This window comes from Elephas maximus, chromosome 7 (assembly GCF_024166365.1).
Source record: "Elephas maximus indicus isolate mEleMax1 chromosome 7, mEleMax1 primary haplotype, whole genome shotgun sequence".
NCBI classification, from domain to species: Eukaryota; Metazoa; Chordata; class Mammalia; order Proboscidea; family Elephantidae; genus Elephas; species Elephas maximus.
In genome coordinates this window covers 102,430,481-102,445,839 of record NC_064825.1, presented here as the reverse complement: position 1 = coordinate 102,445,839, position 15,359 = coordinate 102,430,481, and the positions used below count along the sequence as shown (strand labels likewise).

Below are 15,359 nucleotides of genomic sequence, written 5' to 3'. Positions count from 1 at the left end.
AAGTCACCTACAAAGGAGAGTCAATAAGAATAAGCTCGGACTACTCAGCAGAAACCATGCAGGCAAGACGGCAATGGGATGACTTATACAAAGCACTGAAGGAAAAAAATTGCCAGCCAAGAATCATATTTCCAGTAAAATTCTCAAATATGAAGGCAAAATTAAGACATTTCAAGATATACAAAAGTTTAGGGAATTCATAAAAACCAAACCAAAACTACAAGAACTACTAAAGGGAGTTCTCTGGTTAGAAAATCAGTAATATCAGATACCAAGCCAAGAGTAGAACACAGGACAGAGCAACCAGATGTCAACCCGGATAGGGAAATCACAAAAATAAATCAAGATGCAAAAAAAAAAAAAAAAAGCTCAAAGCAGGGAAACAGCAATGTCATTATGTAAAAGAAGACAACATTAAAACAATAAAGAGGGACGATGAAATGTAGTCATAGATCTTTCATATGGAGAGGAAGACAAGGCGATATAAAGAAATAAAAGTTAGATTTAAACTTAGAAAAATACAGGTAAATATTAAGGTAACCACAAAGAAGACTAACAATCCTACTCATCAAAATAAAATAAAAGAAAAAAATAGAGGCTCAGCAGAAACAAAATCAACAACAAGGAATAAGAGGAAAAGACAATATATAAACATAAGCTACTCAGCACAAAAAATTAAGTGGGAAAAACTGTCAATAACACACAAGAAAAGACATCAAATGACAGCATTAAACTCATACCTGTGTATAATTACACTGAACGTAAATGGACTGATTGCACCAATAAAGAGACAGAGAGTGGCAGAATGGATAAAAAAACACAATCAATCTATATACTGCCTACAAGAGACATACCTTAGACTTAGAGACACAAACAAACTAAAACTCAAAGGATGGAAAAAAATACATCAAGCAAACAACAATCAAAAAAGAGCAGGAGTGGCAATATTAATTTCTGACAAAATAGACTTAAAAGTTAAATCCATCAGAAAGGATAAGGAAGGACACTATATAATGATTAAAGGGACAATATACCAGGAGGATATAACCATATTAAATATATACGCACCCAATGACAGGGCTGTAAGATACATAAAACAAACTCTGTCAGCATTGAAAAGTGAGATAGACAGCACCACAATTATAGTAGGAGACTTCAACACACTACCTTCGGTGAAGGACAGAACATCCAGAAAGAAGCTCAATAAAGACTCGGAAGATCTAAATGCCACAGCCAACCAACTTGACCTCATAGACATATACAGAACACTCCACCCAATGGCTGCCAAATATACTTTCTTTTCCAACACACATGGAACATCCTCTGGAACAGACCACATATTAGGTCATAAAGCAAGCCTTAGCAGATTCCAAAACATCAAAATATTACAAAGCGTCTTCTCTGATCACAAGGCCATAAAAGTAGAAATCAATAACAGAACAAGCAGGGAAAAGAAATCAAACACTTGGAAACTGAACAATAGCCTTCTCAAAAAAGATTGGATTATAGAAGACATTAAGGATAGAATAAAGAAATTCATAGAATCCACTGAGAATGAAAACACTTCCTACCAGAACCTTTGGGACAGAGAAAGCAGTACTCAGAGGTCAATTTATATCAATAAATGCACACATACAAAAAGAACAAAGGCTCAAAATCAAAGAATTATCCCTACAACTTGAACAAATAGAAACAGAGCAACAAAAGAAACCCTCAGGCACCAGAAGAAAGCAAATAATAAAAATTAGGGCAGAGTTAAATGAAATAGAGAACAGAAAAACAACTGAAACAGTTAAGATGACCAAAAGCTGGTTCTCTGAAAAAATCAACAAAATTGATAAACCATTGGCCAAACTGACAACAGAAAAACAGGACAGGAACCAAGTAACCCAAATAAGAAATGAGATGGGTGATATTACAAAAGACCCAACGGAAATAAAATGAATCATATCAGATTACTACGAAAATTGTACTCTGACAAATTTGAAAACCTAGAAGAAAAGGATGAATTTCTACAAACACACTAGCTACCTAAACTCACACAAACAAAGGTAGAACAACTAAACAAACCCATATCAAAAAAAGAGTTTGAAAAGGTAATTTAAAAACTACCCCCCCCCAAAAAAAATTCCTGGCCTGAATGCCTTTACTGCAAAGTTCTACCAAACTTTCAGAGAAGAGTTAACACCACTACTACTAAAGATATTTCAGAGCATGGAAAAGGACGGAATACTACCAAACTCATTCTATGGAGCCAGCATATCCTTGATACGAAAATCAGGTAAAGACACCACAAAAAAAGAAAATTACAGACCTATGTCCCTCATGAACTTAGATGCAAAAATCCTCAACAAAATTCTAGCCAATAGAATTTAACATGTCAAAAAATAATTCACCATGATGAAGTGGGATTCATTCCAGGTGTGCAGGGATGGTTCAACATTAGAAAAACAATTAATGTAATCCATCATATAAATAAAACAAAAGACAAGAACCATATGATCTTATCAATTGATGCAGAAAAGGCATTTGACAAAGTTCAACATCCACTCATGATAAAAAAACTCTCAGCAAAATAGGAATAGAAGGAAAATTCCTCAACATAGTAAAGGGCATTTATACAAAGCCAACAGCCAACATCGCCCTAAATGGAGAGAGTCTGAAAGCATTCCCGTTGAGATTGGGAACCAGACAACGATGCCCTTTATCATCACTCTTATTCAACATTGTGCTGGAGGTCCTAGCCAGAGCAATTGGGCTAGATAAAGAAACAAAGGGCATCCAGATTGGTAAGGAAGAATTAAAATATCTCTATTTGCAGATGACATGATCTTATACACAGAATACCCTAAAGAATCCTTAAGGAAACTACTGAAACTAATAGAAGAGTTCAGCGTAGTATCAGGATAAAAGACAAACATACAAAAATCAGTTGGATTCCTCTACAGCAACAAAAAGGAAGAGGAAATCACCAAATCAATACCATTTACAGTAGCCCCCAAGAAGATAAAATACTTAGGAATAAATCTTACCAGAGATGTAAAAGACCTATACAAAGAAAACTACAAGACACTACTGCAAGAAACCAAAAGGGACCTACATAAGTGGAAAAATATACCTTGCTCATGGATAGGAAGACTTAACATTTTCAAAATGTCTATTCTACCAAAAGCCACCTATACATACAATGCAATTCCGTTCCAAATTCCAACCACATTTTTTAATGAGATGGAAAAACAAATCACCAACTTCAAACAGTAGGGAAAGAGGCCCCGCATAAGTAAAGCACTACTGAAAAAGAAGAACAAAGTGGGAGGCCTCACTCTACCTCATTTTAGAACCTATTATACCACCACAGTAGTCAAAAACAGCCTGGTACTGGTACAACAACACTTACATGGACCAACAGAACAGAATTGAGAATCCACACATAAATCCATCCACATATGAGCAGTTGATATTTGACAAACGCCCAAAGTCAGTTAAATGAGAAAAAGGCAGTCTCTTTAACAAATGGTGCTGGCATAACTGGATATCCATCTGCAAAAAAATAAAACAAGACCCACACCTCACATCATGCACAAAAACTAACTAAAAATGGATCAAAGACCTAAATACAAAATCTAAAGAAATAAAGATCACAGAAGGAAAAACAGGGACAATGCTAGGAGCCTTAAAACATGGCATAAACAGTATACAAAACATTACTAACAATGCAGAAGAGAAACTAGATAGCTGGGAGCTCCTAAAAATCAAACACCTATGCTCATCCAAAGCCTTCACCAAAAGAGTAAAAAGATCCCCTAGAGACTGGGAAAAAGTTTTTAGCTATGACATTCCCAATCAGTGCCTGATCTTTAAAATCTACATGATACTGCAAAAACTCAACTACAAAAAGACAAACAACCCAATTAAAAAATGGGCAAAGTGATTTTAGAACCTATTATACCACCACAGTAGTCAAAACAGGCTGGTACTGGTACAACAATGGTTACATAGATCAACAGAACAGAATTGAGAATCCAGATATAAATCCATCCACATATAAGCAGCTGATATTTGACAAAGGCCCAGTTTCAGTTAACTGGGGAAAAGATAGTCTTTCTAACAAATGCTGCTGGCATAACTGGATAGCCATCTGGAAAAAAATGAAACAAGACCCATACCTCAAACCATGCACAAAAACTAACCCAAAATGGATCAAAGACCTAAACATAAAGTCTAAAATGATAAAGATTATGGAAGAAAAAATAGGGACAACGTTAGGAGCCCTAATACATGGCATAAACAGAATAGAAAACATTATTAAAAATGCCAAAGAGAAACCAGATAACTGGGACCTCCTAAAAATCAAACAACTATGCTCATCCAAAGACTGCACCAAAAGAGTAAAAAGATCACCTACAGACTGGGAAGAAGTTTTCAGCTATGACATCTCCGACCAGTGCCTCATCTCTAAAATCTACACGATTCTCCTAAAACTCAACCACAAAAAGACAAACAACCCAATTAAAAAATGGGCAAAAGATATGAACAGGCACTTCACTAAAGAAGACATTCAGGGGGCTAACAGATACATGAGGAAATGTTCGCGATCATTAGCCATTAGAGAAATGCAAATCAAAACTACAATGAGATTCCATCTCACTCCAACAACAACAAAAAAAAACAAGGCTCGCATTAATCCAAAAAACACAAAATAATAAATGTTGGAAAGGTTGTGGAGAGACTGGAACAATTCTACACTGCTGGTGGGAATGTAAAATGGTACAACCACTTTGGAAATCAATTTGGCACTTCCTTAAAAAGCTAGAAATAGAACTACCATATGATCCAGCAATCCCACTCCTTGGAATATATCCTAGAGAAATAAGAGCCTTTACACGAACTGATATATGCACTCCCATGTTCACTGCAGCTTTGTTTACAATAGCAAAAAATGGAAGCAACCCAGGTGCCTATCAATGTATGAATGGATAAATAAATAATGGTATATTCACACAATGGAATACTATGCATTGATAAAGAACAATGGTGAATCCATGAAACATTCCATAACGTGGAGGAATCTGGAAGGCATTATGCTGAGTGAAATTAGTCCGTTGCAAAAGAACAAATATTGTATGAGACCACTATTATAAGAACTCGAAAAAGAGTTTAAACAGAGATGAAAATATTCTTTGATGGTTACGAGGGGGGGAGGGAGGGAGGCAGGGACAGAGAGGGGATTTCACTAATTAGATAGCAGATAAGAACTATTTTAGGTGAAGGGAAAGACAATACACCATACAGGAAAGGTCAGCACAACTGGACTAAACCAAAAGCAAAGAAGTTTCCTGAATAAACTGAACACTTTGAAGGCCAACGTAGCAGGGGCAGGGGTTTGGGGACCATGGTATCAGGGGACATCTAAGTCAACTGGCATAATAAAATCTATTAAGAAAACATTCTGCATCTCACTTTGGACAGTGGCATCTGGGGTCTTAAACACTAGCAAGTGGACATCTAAGATGCATCTATTGGTCTCAATCCACCTGGAGCAAAAGAGAATGAAGAACACCAAAGACAAGGTAATTATTAGCCCAAGAGACAGAAAGGGCACATAAACCAGAGACTACATCAGCCTGAGACCAGAAGAACTAGATGGTGCCCAGCTACAACCAAAGACTACCCTGACAGAGAACCCCTTAGGGAGCAGAAGAGCAGTGGGATGTAGACCCAAATTCTTGTAAAAAGACCAGACTTAATGGTCCGACTGAGACTAGAAGGACCCCAGAGGTCATGGTCCCCAGACCTTCTGTTAGCCTAAGACATCACTCCCAAAGCCAACTCTTCAGACAGGGATTGGACTGGACTATGGGATAGAAAATGATACCGGTGAAGAGTGTGCTCCTTGGATCAAGTAGGCACGTGAGACTATGTGGGCAGCTCCTGTCTGAAGAAGAGATGAGAGGGCAGAGGGTGTCAGAAGCTGGCTGAATGGACACGAAAATAGAGAGTGGAGGGAAGGAGTGTGCTGTCTCATTAGAGGGACAGCAACTAGGAATATACAGCAAGGTGTATACAAATTTTTGTATGAGAGACTGACTTGGTTTGTAAACTTTCACTTAAAGCACAATGAAAAATTCCAACTTGGAAAAAAAAAAGAAAAAACAATACATATTTTATAATCAGATTTTTTTCATTAGAGGTACATTTTAAGTGATTTACAAATTTGTACTATTAATTTTTTTTTTTACTATTAATAGTTCCTTTTTTCCTCCAATAATGAATGAAATTCACATTTCATGGATTTCTTCTAATCAAAATGATAAAAAAGGAATTTGATACTGACACCTTTTACAACAAGAGCATATAAAAAAGGTATGCAACTTTCCAACCAAATTCTGGTGATTAATATGTATCAGAATGAAAGTGTTAACATTCCTTTCCTAAAAACTAAGAAAGATTTCCTTCTCCACATTTGCATTATATATTAAACACCACCCCCCCCAAAAAAAAACCCATTGCTGTCAAGTCGATTCTGACTCATAGCGACCCTGTTGGACAGGGTAGCAGTGCCCCATGGAGTTTCCAAGGAGTGCCTGGTGGATTCGAACTGCCAACCTTTTGGTTAGCAGCCATAGCACATAACCACTATGCCACTAGGGTTTCTGTATTATATATTAGATAGTACAAATACTTTTTATTACTAATTATTTTATTACTTTTAATTATTATATATGAGCAGGGGATGAGGGAGGTCAACTGCCCATGAGGTAGCTTTCTAGGAACACTGCCTATTAAAGGTACTCCATACTGACAAACAGCAAATGGAATCAAATTATATTCCTCAAACACAGAAAGCCTAGCAAATCAATGTGAACAAAGAGAGTGTGGGTCACATAAGCCAAGATAACTTATTATCTCTCTGACTGGGAGGGTTTCCAGAGCTAATATCATCTCAAATACCATCCCCTCTGAGAAGCCTTTCCTGGCCATCCCATACATCACATTACTCTGGTTATTTTCTTGCTATTTATCTTTTTAAAGTTACCAGCTATGTAGCTTTGGTAATGTTACTTTTGTGTGTCAAAATTTCCTAACGCGTAACGTGAGGATAAATACTAATACCTAACTCATAGTGTTGTGAGGATTAAATTTTATACCCTTAGAATAGTACATAGCACATAATAAGTATTTTTTAACTATTAGATACAATTATCATCATCAGGGTACTTGTTCGTGGACTATCTCTCTCACTAAAACACTAGGTCCCTAAGGACAAGGTCTTTAGTTGTCTGGTTCACTATTATATCCCCATTGCCTAGTATATATGATAGGCTCTCATGTATTCTTAAAATAAATCTCCACCAGTGAAGGTAACCTGTGTACTTCTTTGCCTTGCAACCAAAATGGTCATAGTGAAAATTTCACCAAGAAGCTAAAACGTCATTTAAAAAAACAAAAATAAGACAGTTGATCATAAGAAAGGGCTCTCCTAGGCCCACGAACTAAGGCCATGGAGTATCATTCTTTTCTATATTAGCGTGTGAAGGTCAAGCTCCCTGATGCCACAGTGTTGTAGCTATCAATACAGCCTGTGAGGAATGGTTTCCAATTCTGATAGGAATTCTCAGATTTCAGCCTGTGTTCCTCTCATCATTATTTTCCAATGTCTTAAAAAGCCACATTTCTCATTTTATCTTTACCACAATAGCCTAGTCACACTCTGCTGTGGTTTCTAAGCTACAGCCACACTAGCCTCCTTTTCTTGGATGTACTTCCTCAAAGGTCCTGACCAGGTGCTGACTCTCAGTCTATTCTTAGAGTAGCATCTCTAAATATTAACTCCTTTTACCTTCCACTGGTTATAGGACAGCATTCAGAGGTAGGGGTTGCATATAACATAAAAGAAAATCCTCTGGGATTTAGTAGCCTTCTTTCAAAAGTGTCTAGAAGAATACAATCTAAAGAGCTCACAATCTTACAGACACACACACAGTACAGCTCAGCTACTCATGTTTACAGCTTACCCAGATTTGCTGGAACAATCACTGACTTACTAGAAAACACCAAAAACCAAGGGTGACAGCACAGTTGAGAGGGCAAGCAAATTTAAGGAGAAAATCAGCAGAAAAGCCTTCAAAAGACAATTTCAAAGAATATTTTTATCATCATTTAAAGGTAAATTGCCCATCATTAGATGTATGAAAGATGTATGAAAATCTCAAGGTGTGAACTTGAAACTTAGAGTTGAAAGTATATAGCTAACATGTTTAAAAAAAATCAGGCTTCTTGCTGTTTAGAGCAAGCTCCAATTGTATCCCCCAAAAAGTCAATATTAAACATTTAAATGGCAATGAACAGAGGTCACCAAATAAGGCTATGTGATATGCTTTGTGGAATGTAGTTCATAAGGGAGAATTCAAAGAACTGTAGAAATTACAGCTAGATGAAATCTCAAAATACCCGGTTAGGCTTTCACCAGCATTAAGCTGTATAGTGACTTGGAATGGTAAATAATGGCCTGGTAATTTTGCAAACCAGACTTGATTCTTGATTCTGTCACTTGTGAATTTGAAGAAGCTATTTTTACCGTTCTGAGCCTCAGTTTCCTCATCTATAAGATAGAGATAATAGTAATACCTACCTCAAAGAATTGTTGTAGTGGCCTGTTATAACTGTATTACTACAGGTGTTGTTATTAGCAAGTAAGGCTTTATCATAACCATCTTGAAGATGCAGCAGCTAAAGCCCAGACAAATTTAGAAATTTGCCCAAGGTTCTCAAGCTAGGACTTATAAGAGTAAGGAGTTCTTCTTCCTTCTAGGGTAGTGTTCTTTTCATTTTACTATGCTTTTCCTTGGAATCAATAGAAAACTGAGCCCTGAAAGAGAAGGATTTTCACTAGATAAATCAAATTCAGATGCAATCAAAATAAAATCAGAAGCTTCTACCATTCAGGTCTTATCTACCAAATACTACTTCCTATTCCATCATACATCCATACCTCGCAAGTGTTTTTTTTTTTTTTTTTTGAAGATTTTTGGAGATTCTCAAAATGACTTGCACCAGGCCAATCTGGTATCCTAGAGTTAGGAAGTGTCAGGTATGTGCCACTCATACACATTACATAATTTTTAGTTTCCTGAGGATAAGAAACAGCTAACTTGGCAACATGAATTCTATCAGCCCTGTGGAAAATCTTAAGGTTTTTTTTTTAACAGTGTACTGATTGATAAAAGCTACAGTCAATAGCATTTTGAAGCTGTTATAAGACTTACTATTGGCTTTTTAGAGTTATCAGTTACATAGACTAGTGGGGTTCACTTTTGCTACCCATATGGTATAATACAGCTTGTTAAATGGCTTTATCAAAAAGAATCAAAAACAAGAGAAAGTCATTATTAACAAGATCAAGAATAAGAATAAATAGTATACAATAACTTAAAATATATATACAGTTGTAGAGTCAACAAATGTTTACCTAATACCTATTATATGCTAAGTATCATGGCAGGCACTGGGAATGCAAAGATGAAGAAGAAATGATGTCTACCCTAAAGGACCAGTGTAATAAGGAAAAGACTTATAAAGGAGATTGAGGGGGAAGGGCTTTAAAATGAAAAAAAGAAAAAAGCCAAGAAGAAGCATTGCCCCCAGAAGAGTCATATTTCACTTGGCAAGGAGCCAGGAGAGCGCTGGTACACATTAAATGGCCTAGAAATTTTACCCGTAGGCTTGTCAGTTATGTACAAGCAAGCAAGGCTATTCAATCTCAGCCTTTATTCTCTGCCCACCTCATTTGCTTCAGCCAACACCATGAAAACAAGTACGATTCCTTTCTCTACTTCATCCTCCTTTAGAAGACTGGGAGAGAGGACCAGCTGTGCTCCGAGAAATCCTGTTTTTCCCAGGAACTTGAAATTCCAATCTATAAGAAATCCGGATTTTATTTACAAGACTTACGGATCAGAAAAAGAGTGAGATAGAGTCAAGAATTCCCCTAACAGCAATCCAAGTTTAGGCCATTAGAACAGTCATCTGATCTCCAAGGATCCTCTTAGGAATATAAAGGAAAAAGTCTATTTTCAGTGAGGATAGATTTGAGTTCATGATTCATTTTAAATGGAATCCTTAAGATTTACTCTTCCTTTCTTATAATATTCCTAACAAACCAGCAAAAAAGAAAAGAGAACTCGAATGATTATATAGTGACGGAATATTGGTGGTAGAAATAATGCTTTGCATTTCTTTAGCACATTCTTTCATGAAGATCAAGGTGTTTTAAAGTGGTTATCACGTTCAGCCTAAACACAGTTGTGTGATATTCAAAAATGATAAGTAGCAATCTCTTCAACTTTTACACACCCTGAGTCTTGTAGTGGTTAAGAGCTACAGCTGCTAACCAAAAGGTCAGCAGTTTGAATCCACCAGGTGCTCCTTGGAAGCCCTACGGGGCAGTTCTACTGTGTCCTATAGGGTTGCTATGAGTCAGAATAGACTAGACAACAATGGGTTTGTTTTTGTTTTTGTTTTTTTGGAGTAGAAAGAAGCATGAACCTTCAAAGATATATCTATGAAAGATGTTCTGCCTCTAGAAATACTCTTAAATTATTAAGTTATCGAGACAACAACCTGTAATCAGAAAATTGCAGAGGAACACCACCCTAAACATTTCCATGAGAGAAGCAAGCCATGAAAAACAGAGGCTAAAAGGAACACCAACTAAGGGAAATCAGAGTGAATATTCTGAATAAAGGAGAAAGTTGAAAATTATAAGAGGAACCTAAAGAAGCAGAACTAATAGATCAAACAAGCAGTTGTTGAGCTACCGTAGTCATAATCATTCATGAGACACACCACTGGACAAAACTAGCTGCGCCATAGGCATGCTCCAAAACATGTTTGGGCAGTCCTCAGCCAACCTACCAAAACTAAGCATTCGCTGCCACTATATAATCAGCATTGTCCTGCTCTATTCTTCATGTACTCTGCCTGCTTCCAAGTACCTCGTCTGGGCTCACCCTACTGGCAAAGCATTCATGCACTTACTATTCGGTGAAGAACCTGGCAATGCCATATTGGCTAATATCTTCCTTATTCTCTAGCAGCTGGCACACAGCATCCTCCATGTACGTAAGGACATGTCGCTGAGCTGCAAATAAAAAGCAAGAGGGAAACAAAGTGAGAGAGATAAAAACATAAAAGTTCTCCCAATCTCAGTAGGATGCCATGTAAGTTAATCAAGGTGCTAGCTCGTCATTAGGAAGTGTAGCGTAGGCAAACCAAACTTGCTGGCCCTGAGTTACGGTCTCAAAGGGTAGAATGGGAGATGATGCAGAACGTGATCTACTTCCATCTGACTGGCTGTTAGCATCAACCCTTCATTCTTCATTTAGGTGATGAGAGTAGGGTAAAACGAAGCTTTAGCACCATTTAGCAGATACAACCTGGAAATTTTCTCTTCATCTCCTTCCACCCTCTTCCACGCTTCTGCATGACTCAGAAATGCATACCAGGGAGTTAGTGATTCCATGCCTGAAGTATGGATGGCTTGGTTGTAAAGAAAACTCTGTTCTTAAAAAAAAAAAAAAAAACTCAAAAATTTTAAGTACCATGAAAATTTCTGCACTAGTATATACATAATTCATTAACCTTATATTAAAAAGGTAAATAATAAGACTATGAAATCTCTGTGATTCAATTTATTAGAAATCATCTTTTCTATATTTGTTGTGACTGAGAAATGTGTGAAATTAATCATGGACTTGCATTACAATTAGAGAGACCGGAGTTTGAATTGTGGCTCCCTGCCTTTGCAGCTTAATCTTGGGCAGTTAACAATCTGCACCTGTTTTCTTCTTTCTCACACGTGGAAGGCAATATAATTCTGTTTCCCAAAGTATGGTAAACCAACTCCTTGATCAGAATCACATGGGGTGCTCTGGTAAAATGCAGATTTATAGGCCCATCCCAGACAAAATGACCTCAAATTTCTAATTGGAGACCAGTCATTTTTAACAAGCACTCTTGGTGCTTCTTACGCACCCCATGGTTTAAGAACTACTGGTTAAGAACTTGCGTTTTGGAATGCAGGAGATCTGAATTCCAGTCTCAGCTGCACCACTTTCTAGCTGTGTGATCTTGAGCCAATTATTCTCCAAACCTATTTCCTCATTGTAAAATGGGGACAATAATAGTACCTACAAAACAGGGTTGTAAGAATTAAATTAGATGATACATGTAAATCACAATGCCTGGCACAGTGTACATGCTTGATAATGTATTTTCTTAAAAGCCTATCTCAAAGTGTTGTTGGTAGTGTAAAATGACACAACTTCAGTAAAGAACATAGGCCAGAGCTTCTTATACAGTAGGTGCTCAACAAATGCTTGTACCCCTTCCCTGAGTTTGTCTTTAGGTATGACAATGATATTCTGGGACACTTCACATAGAAGCTTCCGACTCAGTGTTTCCATTTACCATCCAAAATAAATCGGAAAAATACCTTCTTTTGGAGCATTGAGAACAAGAAACCCAAAAGTGATGAATATCCTGCCAAAAAGCAATTCCATGAAGTTGCTGCCAAGGTTTTTATTTTGCCTCTTGGTCATAGTTTCATCCCTCAGAAAATATGAGGGAGTTACCCATATTTATGAAAATGGGTACTTCAAAAAACTATTCCTAAAGTCCTGATAGTCTATTGAAGCCTGTAAAGCAAATATGTTTAATGTAAGCTGTACTTGAGTCTTCATTTAACAATGGTCACCTAAGGTTTCACCACATTTTACAACCTAAAGTCCAGATGAATGACATGCATACATTCCATGAGATTTCTTCTATATATATGAGTACATTTGTTCTATCTATATGAGTGGGTCCCAAATCTAACATCTATCAACCATTGCAAACACTCCCCAAACACCCAAAAAGATGTGAAAATAAAACCAGTGCTTCATCAACAGTTCATCCAACTGGGAAACTATTTCTCCAAGTAATGGCCAAAACTGAGAGTGAATTGTGAGATAATACATGCCAATTTCTGGCATTGTTTTAAAAAAACCAGTCATAATTAAGTATATATTACAGTGGAAGAAAAAATGGCCAGACTAACATATTAACATCAGCTATCTTTTCAACTCTGTATTCTCCTTCCCTGTTTCTTCCCAAAGAGCCCTGGTGGTGCACTGGTTAAGTGCTCGGCTGCTAACCAAAATGTTATTGGTTCGAAACCACCAGCTGCTCCACAGGAGAAAGATGTCGCAGCCTGCTTCTACTCTGTCCTACAGGGTCACCATGAGTCGGAATCAACTCGATAGCAATGGGTTTCTTCTATCCACTTATCCTGATCTTACTAAAAGATTCCTTCCCTGGACTATATGAGCTTTTATGACTTAGATCTACCAAAGTCTAGTACAGGACTGTTTTTCCCTTTGATGGTGGAAATGAAAAGAGCTCCACTTAGAAGCAAATCCTGCTGCTTCTCCTCCCTAGCTCCAGGGACTATAAGACAGTGTGAAAGCCCTTTACAGAAGAAATGTTTTCAGAGCTGTTAGAATCAAAGCACTTTTGTAGTCCTAGAAAAAGAGGAGGAATTTTCTAGAAAACACACCTTGCACCACAAAATAATAATAAAAGACTATACTTGTTTAACATTCATCTCCCAATTAGATGTTTAGAGTTTGATATTACATATAATAATCATATTAATAGCAGCTACCTTTTTGAGCACCTGTGCAACTTACTGAACAACTATGTGCCAGATACTGTGCTGAGTGTTTTACACGCACTATTTTATTTAATTCTCACAATTATACAAGACAGGTTGTTTTTAATTTCCATTTTACAAATGGGAGAACTGAGGCTTACAGAATTTAAGTAACTTGCTCATGATCAAGATGAGAAGTCAGAATTTGAACAAAGTTTTGTCTAATACCAAGAATCCATGCTCTTAACACTATATCACACTGCTTCATCATAATACTTCAGGATCAGTTATGGAAGTAAATATCTTTATTTTACACAGAGCACAATATTTAACAGTAAAATCACCTGAGAGATGTGGCCCATTTGCGTATATGTGAATTTATATGTATATGTGTGTGTCCTGCTCCCACCTGCATAGCTGTGCATGCCAATCAGCATTTATTTGAAGTTAGAACTTGTCCCCATATTTCAAAGTTCACCCCACCCATTCCTACTACACAAAGTGGAAACAGAAAGCATTGGTGCTCTTTTTATCTATGGGAGAAGAGAAGGACCTTCCACAGAGGTAGGGAAAGGTTCCTTTCAGTGGAGAATCTCACACCAGCCAAGTGAGAGGCACTCTAATTGCTGCTCCCTGGTGGTTTCCTTCACCTGCAGCTCTTATCAGTCCCATGTTCCCTCTGTGGTTAAGTGCACCACCCAGCCCTGGAAAATCCTTACAGTTTATCAAACTTCAATGAGACAGAAGTTCAAAGCTCTTGCATAGCAATAAAACATGGAAGGTGTCGTTTTATATTATTTTTTAAATCCAAAGGAATAGGCTTTAATTTATGTGAATGATTAAAGAAGAAAAACTGCACACCTGCACCCCTGAGGGCAGAGATACCTGGGCACCTTAGCTGCCCTTTTAGAAAAGGCAAAACATTTAAGATTGGCTTCTCCTCTTCTGCTTTGCCGTGACTTCCACAACAAGATCAGGATTAGGTTTTCCAACATGCACCAATAAGGCTCTATTGTCCTGAAATCCATACTCACCCATGTCTTGTGCAGACAGCATCGCTGAGATGAGCATTTATAACTCATCAAGCTGTACTGAAAACCTAAGTGAAATGTAAGTAAACACGGTGTGATCCTTATATAAACCTAGCAAGTGAAGGTAAAAGTGATAGGAAACTTCATCGTTCTGTTGAATTACCTCATACTGATCACTTAATCTCTATACCATAGTCTCTCTAGCTAGAAAATGGGTACGATACTAAAGTTATCTGATAATAAAGTGATTCTTCAGAAAATGCTCCATGCATACAAAAGGTAACATATTAATGACCATATATATATATATACATTTTTTTTTTTAATTTTATTTTTGAGGAGCCCTGATGGCTAAAGCACTCAGCTGCTAGCTCAAAGGTCAGTGGTTTAAATCCACCAGCCACTTCACAGGAGAAAGATGTGGCAATCTGCTTCCATAAAGATTACAGCCTTGGAAACCCTATGGGGCTGTTCTACTCTGTCCTATAGGATCACTATGAGTCAGAATTGACTTGATTGAAATAGGTTTGGTATTTTAAATGGTTTTTATTGCTACAGGCTGACTCTATAGATTAAAACAGAATAGAAATTTACTGCAGTGGCTAAGAGCATGGGTTTAGCAGTCAGGCAGACCT

At 37.2% G+C, this 15,359-nt stretch overlaps 1 protein-coding gene across 2 annotated transcripts in view; it reads right to left on the bottom strand.

Annotated features, from left to right (window-relative positions):
• CSTPP1 (centriolar satellite-associated tubulin polyglutamylase complex regulator 1) overlaps nt 1-15,359 on the bottom strand; it is a 227,959-nt gene that overhangs the window by 153,110 nt on the left and 59,490 nt on the right. For both annotated transcript variants that reach the window (XM_049891061.1, XM_049891060.1), the window contains exon 2: nt 11,038-11,140. In XM_049891061.1, the coding sequence (XP_049747018.1) occupies nt 11,038-11,140 (103 nt within the window). The remainder of the gene's footprint in view (nt 1-11,037; nt 11,141-15,359) is intronic.